The sequence below is a fragment of the Primulina eburnea genome, chromosome 13 (genome assembly GCF_022965805.1).
Source record: "Primulina eburnea isolate SZY01 chromosome 13, ASM2296580v1, whole genome shotgun sequence".
Lineage (NCBI taxonomy): Eukaryota > Viridiplantae > Streptophyta > Magnoliopsida > Lamiales > Gesneriaceae > Primulina > Primulina eburnea.
In genome coordinates this window covers 26,953,638-26,969,357 of record NC_133113.1, presented here as the reverse complement: position 1 = coordinate 26,969,357, position 15,720 = coordinate 26,953,638, and the positions used below count along the sequence as shown (strand labels likewise).

Sequence of the window (15,720 nt, the reverse complement as noted above, 5' to 3'; positions counted from 1 at the left end):
ATATATATATATATATATATATATATATATATATATATATATATATATATATATATATATATATATATATATATTTAAAGCATTTAATTACTTGTGACAAATTTTCGCGGTGGGCATGGTGACACAAACAGGAGCATATTTCTTCCTGGCTTCCAGAGTCCCCCGCTTGGGCTCCTCCGCCATCGCAACTCTAGCAACGGAGCATGCTGCGGCTGTGGCCACAGCAAACATCAAGTCCCTCCTAGTGCTGTTTCTCTCCTCTTTCTCGTTCGTTGTCTCAGTCTCCTTCGAGGCTCTCACCATGAAGGTGCCACGACGGGGAGTGGCGGGTAGCTGCTTGGCAGCTGCGGAGCCACCCTGGAAGGAGACGGTCATAGTCATGGAAGCCATTGCAACGTGACAGATGGTGTGTTGGTTGGTAGTTAAAAATGGGGTGTGCCGATGGATATCACACTATAATATGAGCGATTCATACAAATGTGATCCATTTTCTTATCTTGAATTGACATGTGCTTCCAATTGTGTGGTGCCATGTGTGGCAGAAAATATTGGTGGTTCGTGGGGCCTTTACTTACGAATAGAATGGCCTCAAATTCCTTTTGTTTTATCCTTAAAATTTTCAGTAGGAGCACGATTTAATTTTGAGACAAAATAGACGATTAATTTACTGGTTTGATTCTTGCAGTTATCTCACTGTAAATCAATAGGGATTCAAAACATGCTTGAATAATGTTTTGTATTTAAACTATTTTTATAGAATAGAAGAATGTACACGCTCGATGAATAACTTATCATCCTTGAAAAATAGCCAAGGAATCGTGAAAATAGCTAGAGATTTGCTATTTGCTCAGCTAGAGCTAGAATAGAGACTTGACTATCATTTTTTGCTGATTGGTTGCCGAGAGGCTTTTCCGCACATCTATTGCTTCTTTCTGTAGAGAGAATCATGCAGGAGATTGATCCTTCTATTGAAATTATCAAAGACCGTTGGACTGAAAACATCATGCCGAATAAAGTGGACCGACATATATCAATGGGTAGTTCGATTCATGGCTGACCCTTCTGCCCGTCCAGATCAACAACTGATCTGAACATACATCTATCAATCTTCATCGATTGTTGCTAGCAGAAGGGTCGAATGAGCACGGTTATTAAGAGGGTTATGAGAATATTAGATGATGTATAAATGTGTCATGTCTAAGGATCAAGAACTTCAGAATATCATTTGTATATAAAGTTCAACAAGAAAAACAATTTATTACGGCTTTTCCAGTTTATGCCACGATCAAGCCGACACGATTTTGTGTTTTTTTTGTCTAAAGAGCAATCAAATAGCATTAAAAGAAGTTCTTCCCCTTCAAGCTTTCCACAGTTTCCTTGATGCTATCTTTGAAAGAAATTAACTCAATGCCTAGGCTTTTTACTCTCTCTTTTGAGACCTGGTAGTTTGGTGGAAATGGCTTGTCATCAGCACATCTGCATAGAAGAGCAAATTTCCAAAAAAGAAAAATATATAAAGAATCAAGCGATCCTATATGGTTCACTTCAAATTCCAAAAAATATAAGTAAAAGGAGTAAGACTCACTTCTCAGGAAGGTGAAAGGTTGGGTACAGTTCACGCAATATTTCCACAATCTCTGAGTAGTGCATGACACTTTCCACCATGCAATATCTTCCACTGGCCAAAGGGTTTTCAAATGCCAGAATGTGTGCGTTTGCAACATCTTTGACATTTACCCACCCAAGGGTAGCATTTGGGTATGTATCTGCACCTGCACATTCCAAAGATGGTGACAGAGATATTATAGAACTAAAGCTGTGTTTAGAGAATATGAATTTGATTTTGGTTTTCATGTTGTTCTTTAGGTCGTAATGTTACTTTATCTTGGATATTCTAAGGCCATGGTCTTACGTCAATGTTTAGCACTTTACGCAATACTCTACTTTTTGTCCTGAACTTATAGTCATCATAAATTGGTGGACGTCCTGCCTAAGGTATGGTGAGATAAGTTTTTTTTTTAAAAAAAGACTAACCATTGACTAAGTTCAAGATCGCAGCAGAACTGGTATTAAGAGTTGGCTGCAACAGTGGACCAATTACCATAGCTGGGTTTATGGTAACCATGTCAATTCCCTTTTCTTTCACAAATTTCCAGGCAGCATCCTCAGCCAATGTCTTTGAAAGAACATACCATTGCTACAGAAGCGATATGACCAAAGAAGTTTGTAAGAAAGTCAATTTACTTAGCCCCCAAAAAACAAGAATGTCACACGTCCAGAACGCATAGAATCATATTTCGTTTCAAAGTTTTCGATTAATACGGGGACATAGGTCTAGCGGCTGAAACAAAAAGTAACAATGCTAGATCCTTACTAACACAATCAAGACTTCTCACAATAACAGAGAAACTGAACATTCACCTGCGCTTGCCTGCAAAATTCCGGGTCAGACCACCATGTCTCATCAACTACCACTTCTGGCGATCGAGGTTTACCATTGAAAGCAACAGCAGCCATAGAAGATGTTAAAACAACCCTTTTAACTGATGATGTTTTTGCACATGAGCCAAGAACATTGAGTGTCCCCTTTACCGCAGGATCAATCAATTCTGCCTGATGGAAACAGTGAGGTAAGCTGATAGGTAGTCCTACCGTATGTTTTTTTTAAAAAAAAACTATATAATATAAGATTATAGCTGACCAAAACAAGCTTCCTTTATACATTAATCTATCAAACCTATAAATTTTGTATGCACCATTCAAGTGAAAAATCAAGAAAACGTCCCATCTTTGTTTTCCCTCTTTATTCTAGGACCTTTTTTTTATTAATAAAATACAGTTCCCACAAATATGAGGCCATTTTGACACCTCTTCTGTTTCCATAATCATCGAATCCTAGTTTTCTTTGGTTTCACCTGAGTGGTCCATATTCTTTCATGAAAAAATGAAAGGAGCAGTAACCTTTGGATCTGTGACTGCGTGGTAGAAAGGAGATGCGGTGTGAAAAACGCCATCACATCCATCAACTACAGCATCAAAGGACCCTTCTTCCAGTAGATTTGCTTTTGTCAATTGAAGTCTCTCCTTGGCCCCATCAAGTGCTAACAAGTGCTGCGTTTTCTTAGGATCATCTGCAGATTATTCCAGAACGTCAACATGTTATCGAGATTTTCTCGCAACCACAACAGATTAAAGTAAATTCTGAAAATTCTTAACATTTTCACTTTTCTACGTCAAATTTTAACCCGAATTTCTGCCCACAGGACTCGAACAATCGTACTATGACTATGATCCACCCTCATAAACGAACACATGACTGCAGGTAAAGCAAACCCGTTTCTCGAAGTTGGCACAAAATCCAGAAACTCACGACTCATAAAACTGAAAAAGTAACACTAAACCAAGTAAGAATCAAGACCATATCAACAAACGATATAATACAAACAAAATCTCCCCAAAAAAATAATAATAGTAACAATAATAACAAGAAGATAAATCGAGAGTTTTACAGAACTGGGATCCCTAACAGATGCTCTGACAGTGTAACCACGCCGCAGCAAGAATTTGACCAGCCACGAAGCTATGTATCCAGATGCTCCTGTTACGCACACAGTCCTCATCGCTACGGCGATCGTCCAAATCTTCGATCAGCGCAAGTAAATTAAGCCAGCTTTTGTTTCCGTATTACGTAGATGTTTTGTTTACGTCACAATCATTCTCACCAAGTCCTATCTTGTTGGCGGCAACTTTACAGGGTGTTTGGCAACTCGGATTTCGGATTTGGGATTTGGGATTTGGGAGTATTTCATGGGATATTATTTGTCAAGATGTTAAAAAAAAAGATTTCGATTTACTTAAGATTTCATGAGATTTCAACAAGTATATCCAAATCTCATCAAATTTGATAAGATTTGGTGAGATTTGGATTTTAAAAACATAAAATTACTTTTTTATCCAACACATCATTCTCCACCAAAGTTTATAAAAATTTAGTTTAGTAAAATTTTAAAATTCCAAATTCGAATCTTTTTTTCTCCAAACAAGAAATGGATTTGTAAATACCATTTTTAAATTTTAAACCAAACACCAAATGGAATTTCAAATATTTGAATTTTCAAATCCAATTCCAAATCCAATTCCAAATCCCACAAAATCCTATCAAATCCTGGTTGCCAAACATACTAATGTTCAGTGGGAAAATGAGGAAAACGAGGCTGATGGAAAAGTTTATTAAATAAAAGGAGTGAAAGTAATTTTTTTTTTAAAATTGTTTAAAAATTAATTTTTTTCATTAATGTATTTAGTTATTTATTTTAATTTTATATATAATAAAAGTTATAATTTAATTAAAAATAAAATTCACGTGATCCAACTCAACTCAATCCACATTTAACTCCATACCTTCTCAATCTTCACACAAAACATCTTCTTCTCAAATCTCGTTACCTCCATTGTTTTGATTTTTGGCTAACAATGAATTTACAAGATATTCATCTGCAACAAATCCTACGAGAGAATCACGTACTGGTAAGTAATCAATTTTTTTATTTTGAATTTTACTAGTTCTCGACCCAAAAGATTAGATCTAGGTGTGAAGAACTCGGATCGAGTTATTCTCGACCCAGACCCTTGGTCGAGCTCATGGGTCGAGCTCTTAGAGCTCGTGTGAAGAGCTCGGAGCTCGACCCACTCACGAGATTTTCACTCTGGGTCGAGCCTCGACCCAGAGTGAAGAGCTCGACCCACCTCGACCCGAAAAACAAATAGCTCGACCCACTTCGACCCAGACTCTATCCAATTTTTTAAATGATCAGATAACATTTGTGTTTTTTGTTTTTGTTTTGTTTTTTTTTGCAGATTTTACTTCCCCACTAAACTTGGAAGGAATCAATTTTTTGAATGTAAGTTAATTTTAGGATCAAGATACGTCGAGATCTGTAATAAGATTGTATCATTTTTGAATAAGAAAGAAATAAAATATTTGATCCAGTATACTCAATTCGGTAATTTAATTATATGTGCTAAGGATTATAACAATTCCAATAAATTGTTATGGTTTTTGATGAGTCAACAAATTTACGATATTGAATGTAATGAATTTTTGATGATATATCGTAAAAAACCGTTAAGGTTTTCATTGTTAGAGTATTGTTTGTTATCGGGCCTAAATTATTCAAACGTTATCCTCTGATACCTGATGAAGATGAATTTAGGTGGAGACATTTTGATGGAAGATACTGTATAGGTTTAGGGATTTCATATATAGAATGAATGAGTACGAGAATGAATCAGGAGGACATTGAAAAGTTGAAATTGGTATGTCTTTTGTTTGTGGTTGGTGCAGACAAATAAAAATAAAAATGATACAATTGATTAGAATGAATTAGATTAGTTAATAATTTTGATAGTTTTATTAACTATCCCTCGAGTATAATATCTTTCGAAGAAGTTCTTTATGAACTTAGAAAAGATCTTGAAAATAAGTTTAGAAGCTATGAAAAATTGGTAGCACGCCGTGGGGATGATTTAGATTTCAGCGGGTGCGGTAGCTTCCATATAAGTGGATTTATTCATCCTTTACAGGTAAGTAAATATTGTTCATTATACGAAATATCCTTGTTATTTTATATCATACTAATAAATGTGTTTATTTTTTTTGCTATATTTTGGCTTATGAATATTTTTCAGCAATTGTTGGATTGTTTGTTAGATGTCGGGAAGTTCCCGTTCCCAATGTACCAATACCTCGAATGTGTCATTAGTTGACTAGGAAATAGAGCAAGAATCATTCCTCTTCCATGCATGATGTGAACAAAGCATTTAAAAATATACATATCAAGGTAAATTCAAAAAAAAAATTCATTTTATTTACTTTTTGTATTATCTAATACATTTTTTGTTAATTGTTAACTAATTTTCATTTTTAATGTTAATGGTTAATATAGGATATTTTGGGGATCTTCATTCCAACCACGGGGGAGCTGATGTCTGCACATTATATGACTGGCGATTTTGTTGATTCTAATAATGTGGTAATCCATCGCACTACGGAGTTGATTGGCCAATGTATTAAAGTAGTGTGCAGTCAAGAACCATTGGGCGACGCAGAAGAAGAAGTGGGTGTACAGACCGAGGATCTTCAGTTTCCCAGACCATTCACGTATACATACTCCAGATCATTTTGAGATAAAGTCCGAACATCTTCTCGATCATCTGAGGGTCATTCACACATGAATCAACCGTCTCCTCCATTGACTGACATGAGACATACATTTGTGCATACAGATCATACATCTGGTGCAGATATGGATGACCTTCGTTTGACAAGTTTGGAGGAAAAAGTTAGGACGATACAAAAGGACCAAGCCGAGATCATGAATCTATTGAAAAATATGCAGATGGATATCTCGAGTTTGAAGGATATGTTTGGGAGACTGCCTACAATGATTGCCAATTTTGGTAAGTTTTATCATTATTTATATGAATTTTAATTTATCGATATTTATATGATTTTTAATCGTTAGTATGAAAAATGACAAAATTGTATGTATTATTCTCCCAGATCAAGGCGATACATCAAGGCAAAAAAATGAAGATATTCCATTTATGAGAGTAGATGAGGTGGATCCAAATATAAAACTTGTGAGCGATCCGTCTTTGACACGTGCTTTTGAAAAAACTTCGGTCATAAGTTAAGATGGTTCACATTAAAGAAATAGTCTATGACAGACGAAGAACTGCGTCATCTTCTTTTGAATGATATGATGTCTATGACTTTTGATAAAAGAGCTAGAATGTTCGCCAATAGATCGTGGCCACGAGTAAGTGCTGAGATTAATTCTTGTATGGAAAATACGAGGATATCGGGGTTGTGTTCGTCCTACGATAGCTCGCGGTTTCGTGAATTTTGAACACCTGCTTGTTGGTTGACTGAGACAATAAGTTTTTTCTTATTTCTTTTTTGTTTATTACGTTGAGTTATGAATTAAGATATTTCACTTTTATACTTTTCAGCATATTCAAGAATGCTGTCGAGAGTTACTCCAACTAAAAGGACGTACTCACATTTAATGTCACAAGAGGTGTCATTAATGGACATCGATTTTCATCAGCTAGTTTCGAGTGCTTTCAATGAGGGCGAACAATATAATATAGAATGTTTGATGCCCTATGTGAGAGCAGAAACTGGTGAATGGCCGGGTATTCCATGGAACAAAGCAAAAATAATTTTGATACCCTTTCATCTTCCCGGGCATTGGGTTTTGTTAAAGGTTATGCCTAATAGAAAGAATATCACAATCATAGATTCGGACCGCTGCGTATGTAGGTCGGGCAAGACATTGCTTAAACTTGTTAATCTTTTGTCCCTTATACTTCCACATATGTTGGGTGTTGATGATTCTGAAAAATGGAGTATAGTTAGGCAAAAAAATTTTCCTACTCAAAAAATCAGGTTAAATTTTTTATTTTAAAAATTATTATTTCATTTCATTATTGTCTAATGTATATCAATGTATATTTTATATTTGTTTTTCATTACAGCGGTGAATCTAGAGTATACTGTTTAGCGGCAGCAGCTTACGCCATATTTAGGGAAAATGCCTATCAACTGAATGATGAGAAGATTGAAAAATTTAGGAATTATTGTTGTTTTTGTATTTGGTATAAATTATGGTCGTTAGATTAAAACATTTATATGATACTTTATATTGATTTTTAGTTAATTTATGTGATCTATTTTTTAGTATACTCAATCTATTTTAAACAATGAAAATTGGTTCGAGTAGCTATCTATTTTAAACAATGTACCAATTCACAATTTCATGTGGGTCGAGCCACACGATATCGTGGCTCGACCCACGCGACCCAATTTTGGGTCGAGTGCTTATTGCTCGACCCAATTGGGTTGAGTAGTTATGGCTCGACCCACTCGACCCAAAATTGGGTAGAGTGGGTCGAGAGTAGGGTCTTGCACCAGTAATATGCTCGACCCATTGATATGCAATAAAAATTAATTTCATATGCTTCATTTAATAGAATTTGTTGTGAATTTTGTAGGTTCTATTGTTATGAAAAGAATTTTAGTGAATTTTGTACATTTTTCTACTATTGTTATGTACATACTTAAATTATAATATATAACTCATATTAAAATGTTTACACAAATAAATTATATATATATATATATATATATATATATATATATATTTACATATTCTTATCGTATATAAAGTGAGTTAAATATTATAAAATGATCAAAATTCAAAATCTCTCTATCCAATCGACCCAAGTCGACCCAAACCCTAAACAAAACCCTAAACCAGGCCCCAAACACCACACTTGACCCAAAATCGAAACATTTATCACCCATTTGACCCAAACTTAAAAACCTACAACACACATTTCCACTCGACCCACTTATCATCCTCTCGACCCAAAGTTAAAAATTCACCACAAATACATTACATATTAATAAAATCAAATCGATTGTCTTTAAATTCAAACAAATTACATACATTCAATCCTATCTTAGTGGGTCGAGAGTAAGGCTTCATACACGAGTAATATGCTTCGATATACATTCAAGTGAACATCTAACGAAATTTGTTGTGAATTTTTTAGGTTCTATTGTTATGAAAAAGAATTTTAGTGGAATTATAAAATTTGTTAAGAATATTATTCGAGTATAAATTCAACCCACATTGTTATAATAATAAGTGATACGTTCTTCTACTATTGTTATGAATTTTTTAACTAACATACTTAAATTATAATATATAACAAATATTAAAATGTTTACACAAATAATATATATATATATATATATATATATATATATATATATATATATATATATATATATATATATATATATATATTCTAATCATTTACCACCCACTCGACCCACTCGCCACTCTCTCATACCCAAAGTTAAAAATTCACCACAAACACATTACATATTAATAAAATCAAATCGATTGTTTTTAAATTCAAACAAATTACATATCATTCAATCCTATCTTCTACCAAATTCTCCTATATATGGAAATCAGTTTTGTTTTTTTTCTTCCACGTCTTCTCTTGATCACATTTGGCAGTACTAACATATCATCAAGTGGTCAATCGTTCTGATTCAGAACATGATAAAATGGCTCTGAATAAGCTAAGACCATATAATAACACTCTGAGCACAAGAAGTAAAAATTAACATCACAAAAGTAACTCGCTGCAATTGCATTAAAACATGAAATCTTGTCACTCACCTAACTAACAGCAGTTAACTCTCTTTTCTCGATTTTAAAAAGTCAAAATCTCTTTTATTTAATTAAATTTTAAATGAGTCATATATTATTTATTGACTCATGGGGCGAAATCTTCTCCATATTTGGTCAAATATTTAAAATGATGTTAGATTTTGTTCAAATAAGCTTCCATTATATAAATTATTTAAAATTAAATATACTAAAATTAACAAAATATAATTAATCATTAATAAAATATTTGATTCAATTATTTTTTAATTAAAAGTGATCAATATATTATTTTATTCATTGCTTGGAACATTTTTTTATGTGTGCGTGTGTAAATTTTAACGTTACCAAATCAAATTTGGTTTTGCTGCAACTTTCACATGTTTCTTTGTTGACTTCTTTTAGGGCGTATTCGAAATTAATTGATGCATACATTTAACGTCATATAACATTAGATGAACAGATCTATATGTTATACAAGTTGACCCTGTTCATATCTAAAATGAAAAATTAATATTTTTTCATAAAATACAAGGGTCGGATATAAAATTCGTCAAACAAAATTGACCGATAAGACAATCTCGTAACAATTTTTATGATCCAAATTTGACAGCTACAAGCCTACAACTTTGACAGAATCCTTTGTTAACTGTTTTTAGGGCATACTCGAAATTCATTCGATCCTGATTCATGCGCTACATTTCTTTTACACAATGTTTGGGTTTATGAGCCCGCACCTAAGTGGGTCGGGTCATCAACAAAATATGGGCTTTTTAAACACATCAACTTTACATAAATAAAATTATTAAACAAACGTATGAAGTAATTTTTTCCCCCAAAATCCATTTAGTAAGAACATGTAAAAAAAAATTGTATTTTATCCCAAATATATATATATATATATATATATATATATATATATATATATATATATATATATATATATATTTTAGCACAATAATCATACATTCTTCATTTCAGTAAAATGGTTTTCCTGAAATGATCAAATATTATAACCAAGAGAAATATGACGATTTAAATGACTTCATCTAACATATTTCTCGTGAAAGATAAAATTTTATGAAATATTAGATAAATATTTAGCGTTTTCGCAATCCAACAACAAAATAATTTAAATTAGTCAGATAATATTTTATGATATTAGCATGCTCGAAATTTTTTTATGAAAATAATTTTGTTTTTAATGATATTTAATTTTGTAACGCCAGAAAATCGTCCATGAATGCCACTAGCACGTTATTTGATTTTATGTGTATCTAATATATGCTCGCGATGTAATGCCCAATTTTTCGACAGAGCCTCATGCACAAATATATTTAATTAGTTGCCTTACTATTATTATTTTAATTGTTTTAAAAATTTATTCACCTTTAATTCTCTAACGTGATTAAAAGTTCATTTAGATTTTCAAGGAGATAGATTCGACATAAACTACGAAGAAACATCAAGGAAAAAAAATTTGGTATATTTTGAAAAATAATAGGAGCCAAAATAAAATAAATGTATATATATAAACACAAATACAATGTAGATATACAATAAATATGATGTAGCCAAGAAATGTAATTATCCGGACTACTCTGGAGGCTCGTAACATATTCCAGTACTCGTAGATCGGTACTCCACTAGCTCATAAATGGGTCGAAGTAGTCGATAGATCAGTACTCGTGATATTAATAATTATTATGTGAGAGGTCTTGATGGTTGACCTGACTGGACTGAATGTGCACATAACCTGAGGACCAGCGCTTCTACTTTTCCGCACTAATGATTTAAGTTTATGATTTACGTTAAATTTTTTTAAGACTTTTATTTATGCTTTGAGAGGTTTTGAGAGGTTTAGTATGAGCTATACTTTTCAAATTTATTGCTTTTTAGGTATGGTAAAATGTTTGACGATTTGAATACTTTCTTTGATTTCAAATACTAGTTGGTGGTTTTATTTTTAAAATTGTGTCAATTTATTTTATATAATGTGTTTAAGGGTCGCCCGAATTATGAGGGTTAGAAAAAAAAATTCTAGTACTTTTAAGCAAACCAAATAGCAAACGTTTCAATATAAATATCTTCACATGACCATTCTCTTGTTTGTTTGGGGGAAAAATTTAAGAAATAATTACTATTAAAAGCAGATGTTTAAAGTTACGACAAAATTAAGTATGAGGTAAAAGATTCAAAACGCACCACGACTTTCACCAGCAACAATACGATCGACGGAATCAAAATCTGCAAGTGGCAGCACACTCCCATGCACGTCAACATGGGCAGACCCATTTTTAACCTTTGGAATATTCTGCTGCCACCCATTGTTCCCATACGGAAAAAAAAAAACGATATTGTAAAGGATCATAACAACCATAATAATGTTGTATTTGATGGGTCTGACCATCACAACCATGAGCAACTATGTCCCTGTCATGTGGAATGTTAGCATCGTCATTGCCTTCGACCCAAATAGACGCAACTTGATCAGCGAATGGGTTGTTATAACATCTCTGGTCAACATGAACATTTTTGGAAATATGCAATCTTAAGTTTCTGATTGAAGAATACTGATTTATCCTCTTTAGAAGTTGTGCATAAGGGTTTACTTTCATTATGTCTATCAACAAAACCATGAGTTCTCTGTCAACATGAGCGTCCGGGAAAACAGACATCTTATTTTCCAACTCATTATTGTTGTCCCAAAAATAAAGTTGGAAATACCTTGGACCATCCGAATTAGATATAAGTGGTGGCAATGAATGGAAAATTTGGCGAGACGCACGAAATGTGTATACCCCACATTGAAGAGAAGCCATTTCCTTGTCAAGCCTAACCCAAATGAAGTGAAAGAGAAAACAATGTTGTACAATCGTACTTTACGGTACGATGGGTCCTTGAATAATTCCAGCAAGTCAATCGGATTAATAATAGATGCCAATCTAATCTTACCACATGTACAACAAAAAGATGGACCTTCACAAGGGAATCTATGTGCACCACAAAATTGACTTGAAGGCACCATTGGAAAGACACAAATACCATCAATATCTCCTTCTTCGTCTGAATTTTAAAAAGAAATGCAATTGGGAAAAAACCTACGTATTTCAGGTAAGAAAAAATAAACATAAGAAAATGAACAAAAAAATCCAAGTAAAATAAAGGCACGATGAAAACAACAACATAATACTTACAAATAGGAGGACATGCTAGAGGAACAGATACAATATGTGTTGTATGATGGAATTATATCATTGAACGACAACATCACATGCGATAAAAATATAAATAGATCAAAGGGAGAAAACAATCCAATCGATGCAAATAAACATGGTGAAAATAACAGAGCAGCTAACTTTTGGAAGTATATAAACTAGAACCACCAACACACCGAGATTGAGTAGCGCCGCTGCCAAATTAAAATTATTACGTGAAACTTTTTAAGAGAACACACAGGGCTGAGAGGGAAAATAACGTTAGAAGAACACATAGAAAATACAGGAACTCGGAAGATGCAAAGGGGCAGCAACAAAGCAAGAAGGAGAGAAATGAAGAGAGCGAAACACATACCCTGAGACAAATCCCGAGATGGCAGCCGACCGTCTACCCCGCGCCATGAAAAGTAGAAGAAGTAAAACCAAAAAAACAGAGAGAAATTGAGGATCAAGACGACATAAACAAATTGCAGATGATAGAGAGTGGTGAGTTCACCGCAAGGTGGATGAATTAACACATCAACAGTAATGGGAAAGGAAGAAACATATGAAAGAAATAAATGGGCTCATATATCAATCAAATGGTAGTAAGCAACGATAAAATTAAGCCTACCTGAAGCCAAATTACAAAATCTAGAAATATAAGAGTACAGAAAGGAAAACACATTTGAAAGTTATACAGTGGGAAAAACACAATAGAAAGTGACACATATGTATTAGATGTTAGACAAAAAAATATTCTTACAAATAATCTTTATCATATTTCAATATTTATATAATATATGATTTTATTAGTTCATATTTAAAAATCAACTTGTTAAAAAATTTACTAAGAAATGTAAATAAATAATTTTTGGGTATAAAATTTAGAAAAGAAATAGGAATGCGTATTAATGTCCAAACCTATTTAAGATGGACAATGAATTACAAAAAAAAAAACTTTTAAAAAAGCTATTAATTTAATTTACTAATTTAAATGAACAAGGAAATGTAAATAAATAAATTTTTGGCATAAAATTTAGGAAAGAAAGATGAATGTGTATTAATGTCCAAATCCATTTAAGATGAACAATGAATTAAAAAAAAAAAACCCGCTTAAGATAACCTATTAATTTAATTTGTTAACTTAAATGAACAATGATATATTAGAAAATTCACAATTTGAAGTCATATATTTATATGTATATATATGTTAGATATACATGGGATTTTGAAATCATCAAGATAATATATCTCGAGTCTTGAATTATTTTGGCATATGTATATATATACACTAAAAAATCGAATTGTAAATATATGTATATCATTAATTTTGGGCTCCTTGGATAGTTTGTACATCAAGATTTAATTATCTGATATAACTTTAGATGACTCGATAATTATTAAATACCATTTTTTTATAACCTATTACAAAATTTCGAATACATAAATACCAGATTTTGAAATTTTGCTGGTTTTATATCTCATCTCCTTGTTAAAAGTTCGTCCTTGAAACTTGGGTTGACTTGGAAGAGATAAGAACATTGTTCTTGCATTATCTCTTCCAACTTTCACGTAACTTCCTTTTCCATGTGTTTAAACCATTCTATCTTGACCTAAGGAATGTGGCGTCGTCTTAGTTCTTCAATCTTTATGAATTTTCATAAGTTTCAATTGTCTTACTTGTAAGTATGACTATTCTAAAAGACTCAAATGATTTACTGGGTTTACGTCCTAATTTCTTAGTAAATCCGTTAGTTATAAAAGAGGTTGCAACACCACAATCAAAAATCACATACGAAGGTTTTTTTTTGGATTAGGACGACACTGACACAATATCACGGTCTCGTAGATTTATATCTGTGAATCGAATTGACTCGATAAATGTTTACAAGGAAAAATAATATTTTTGACATACAAAGTAATATTTTTATGAATCAAATCGGATTAGATATTTGTCCCACAAAATTGATCCGTTTAATGATTTGCTACGATTTTTTTTTTTTTTTGGTGTACTCGTTAGGCACATATATGCATTTTTTCCAAAGCTCCTAACCTCTTAACAGATGAATGATTGAGATTTGCCATCCGATAATAAATTTTGGTTGAAACATCGATATATCTTTGTTGCATCTAAAAATAGTAGTAGCCATTAATGATGTAGTAAGACATTACATTTTCTGCTTTATAGATTATGTTTTTTCAACCTTGAAAAAAGTGTATTATTTTTTCTCTCACAAATTTGTGAACGAAAAATCAGTAATATTTTTTTTACTGAAAATTAAACCTTCCAAAAAATAAAATAAAATAAACCAAAGAAATTATTTGAAGTAAATCAACAATCTGTTTTTACTCCGTAAATCCGTCTTTATCTGAAAGACTAGTGATTCACGTTCGATATAATTTTTTGAGGAAAAACTGAGCAACTTTAATATTTCTTTGGAACCATAAAAGGAAGACAAAACTTGTGTGAGACAGTCTCATGGGTCGTATTTGTGAGACGAATCTCTTAATTGGATCATCCATGAAAAAATATTATTTTTTATGCTAAAAATATTATTTTTTATTGTGAATATCGGTAGGGTTGACCCGTCTCACATATTAAGATCTGTAAGACAGTCTCATATGACCCTCACTCTAAAAGAAAAGTGGAATAATAATAAGTAGAGATGGGCACATATGTGTACCAAAACACTTTTACGATACGGGAAATTGGCCTTCAGTCCCCAGTCGTCGATTTTTTTTGTGTTCAGTCTCTGGGTACTTTTTTAGTACCACATTTCCACATGAAGTGTACCACATTTCCACATGAAGTGTACCACATTTTGTATGACATAGTACCACAATTTTGTGGATAGGGAGTGAACCCAAAGAAATGTTTTGATTTAAGATTTTTCACCAACTTCCCCTTTACCATACCATCAGTTCAACAAAAGAAAAATATAAATATAAAATTCTAATACATTTGTTTGTATGATCGAGGCACGACGTCAAATATGTTTAATTCAAATTCTATAAAAAACTAAAATTATAATTATAAAAATTTAAATATCTTTATAGTGATTATAATTTTTATATCATATATTTTTCATTATCACATTCGAACGATAGCACTGGCTAATAATCACGTATGCGAGACGCAAGCTAGCACGCAGAGGAATCGGTTCTATCCCTTTTCGATTTATCTGGTGCCGCCACCCAAAAAAGTTGTCTTCGTTAATGGAGCACCACCACGATTGGAGAAAAAACCATTGCTTTCGCGTGAATTAAAT

At 32.7% G+C, this 15,720-nt stretch overlaps 2 protein-coding genes across 2 annotated transcripts; both read right to left on the bottom strand.

Moving 5' to 3' along the window:
• Positions 1-87: 87 nt before the first annotated feature.
• Positions 88-390, bottom strand: LOC140810417 (photosystem II 5 kDa protein, chloroplastic-like). The gene has a single exon (XM_073168281.1). The coding sequence runs from the start codon at positions 388-390 to the stop codon at positions 88-90; it is 303 nt and encodes a 100-aa protein (XP_073024382.1).
• An 808-nt stretch (positions 391-1,198) lies between these two features.
• Positions 1,199-3,713, bottom strand: LOC140809883 (phenylacetaldehyde reductase-like). Its single transcript, XM_073167655.1, has 6 exons — positions 3,515-3,713; positions 2,962-3,131; positions 2,422-2,613; positions 2,035-2,197; positions 1,586-1,772; positions 1,199-1,476 (listed from the first exon to the last, which is right to left on the bottom strand). Exons 1-6 carry the CDS (start codon positions 3,618-3,620, stop codon positions 1,338-1,340), a joined length of 957 nt encoding a protein of 318 aa, XP_073023756.1. The 5' UTR covers positions 3,621-3,713; the 3' UTR covers positions 1,199-1,337.
• Positions 3,714-15,720: the final 12,007 nt, after the last annotated feature.

Coding starts and splice junctions, on each gene's coding strand:
- LOC140810417 (XM_073168281.1), bottom strand. CDS start 390: ATGGCTTCCATGACTATGACCGTCTCCTTCCAGGGTGGCTCCGCAGCT.
- LOC140809883 (XM_073167655.1), bottom strand. CDS start 3,620: ATGAGGACTGTGTGCGTAACAGGAGCATCTGGATACATAGCTTCGTGG. Junction 3,132..3,514: donor AGCATCTGTTAGGGATCCCA/GTTCTGTAAAAC, acceptor AATAATCTGCAG/ATGATCCTAAGAAAACGCAG. Junction 1,773..2,034: donor GATCTTGAACTTAGTCAATG/GTTAGTCTTTTT, acceptor TGGAATGTGCAG/GTGCAGATACATACCCAAAT.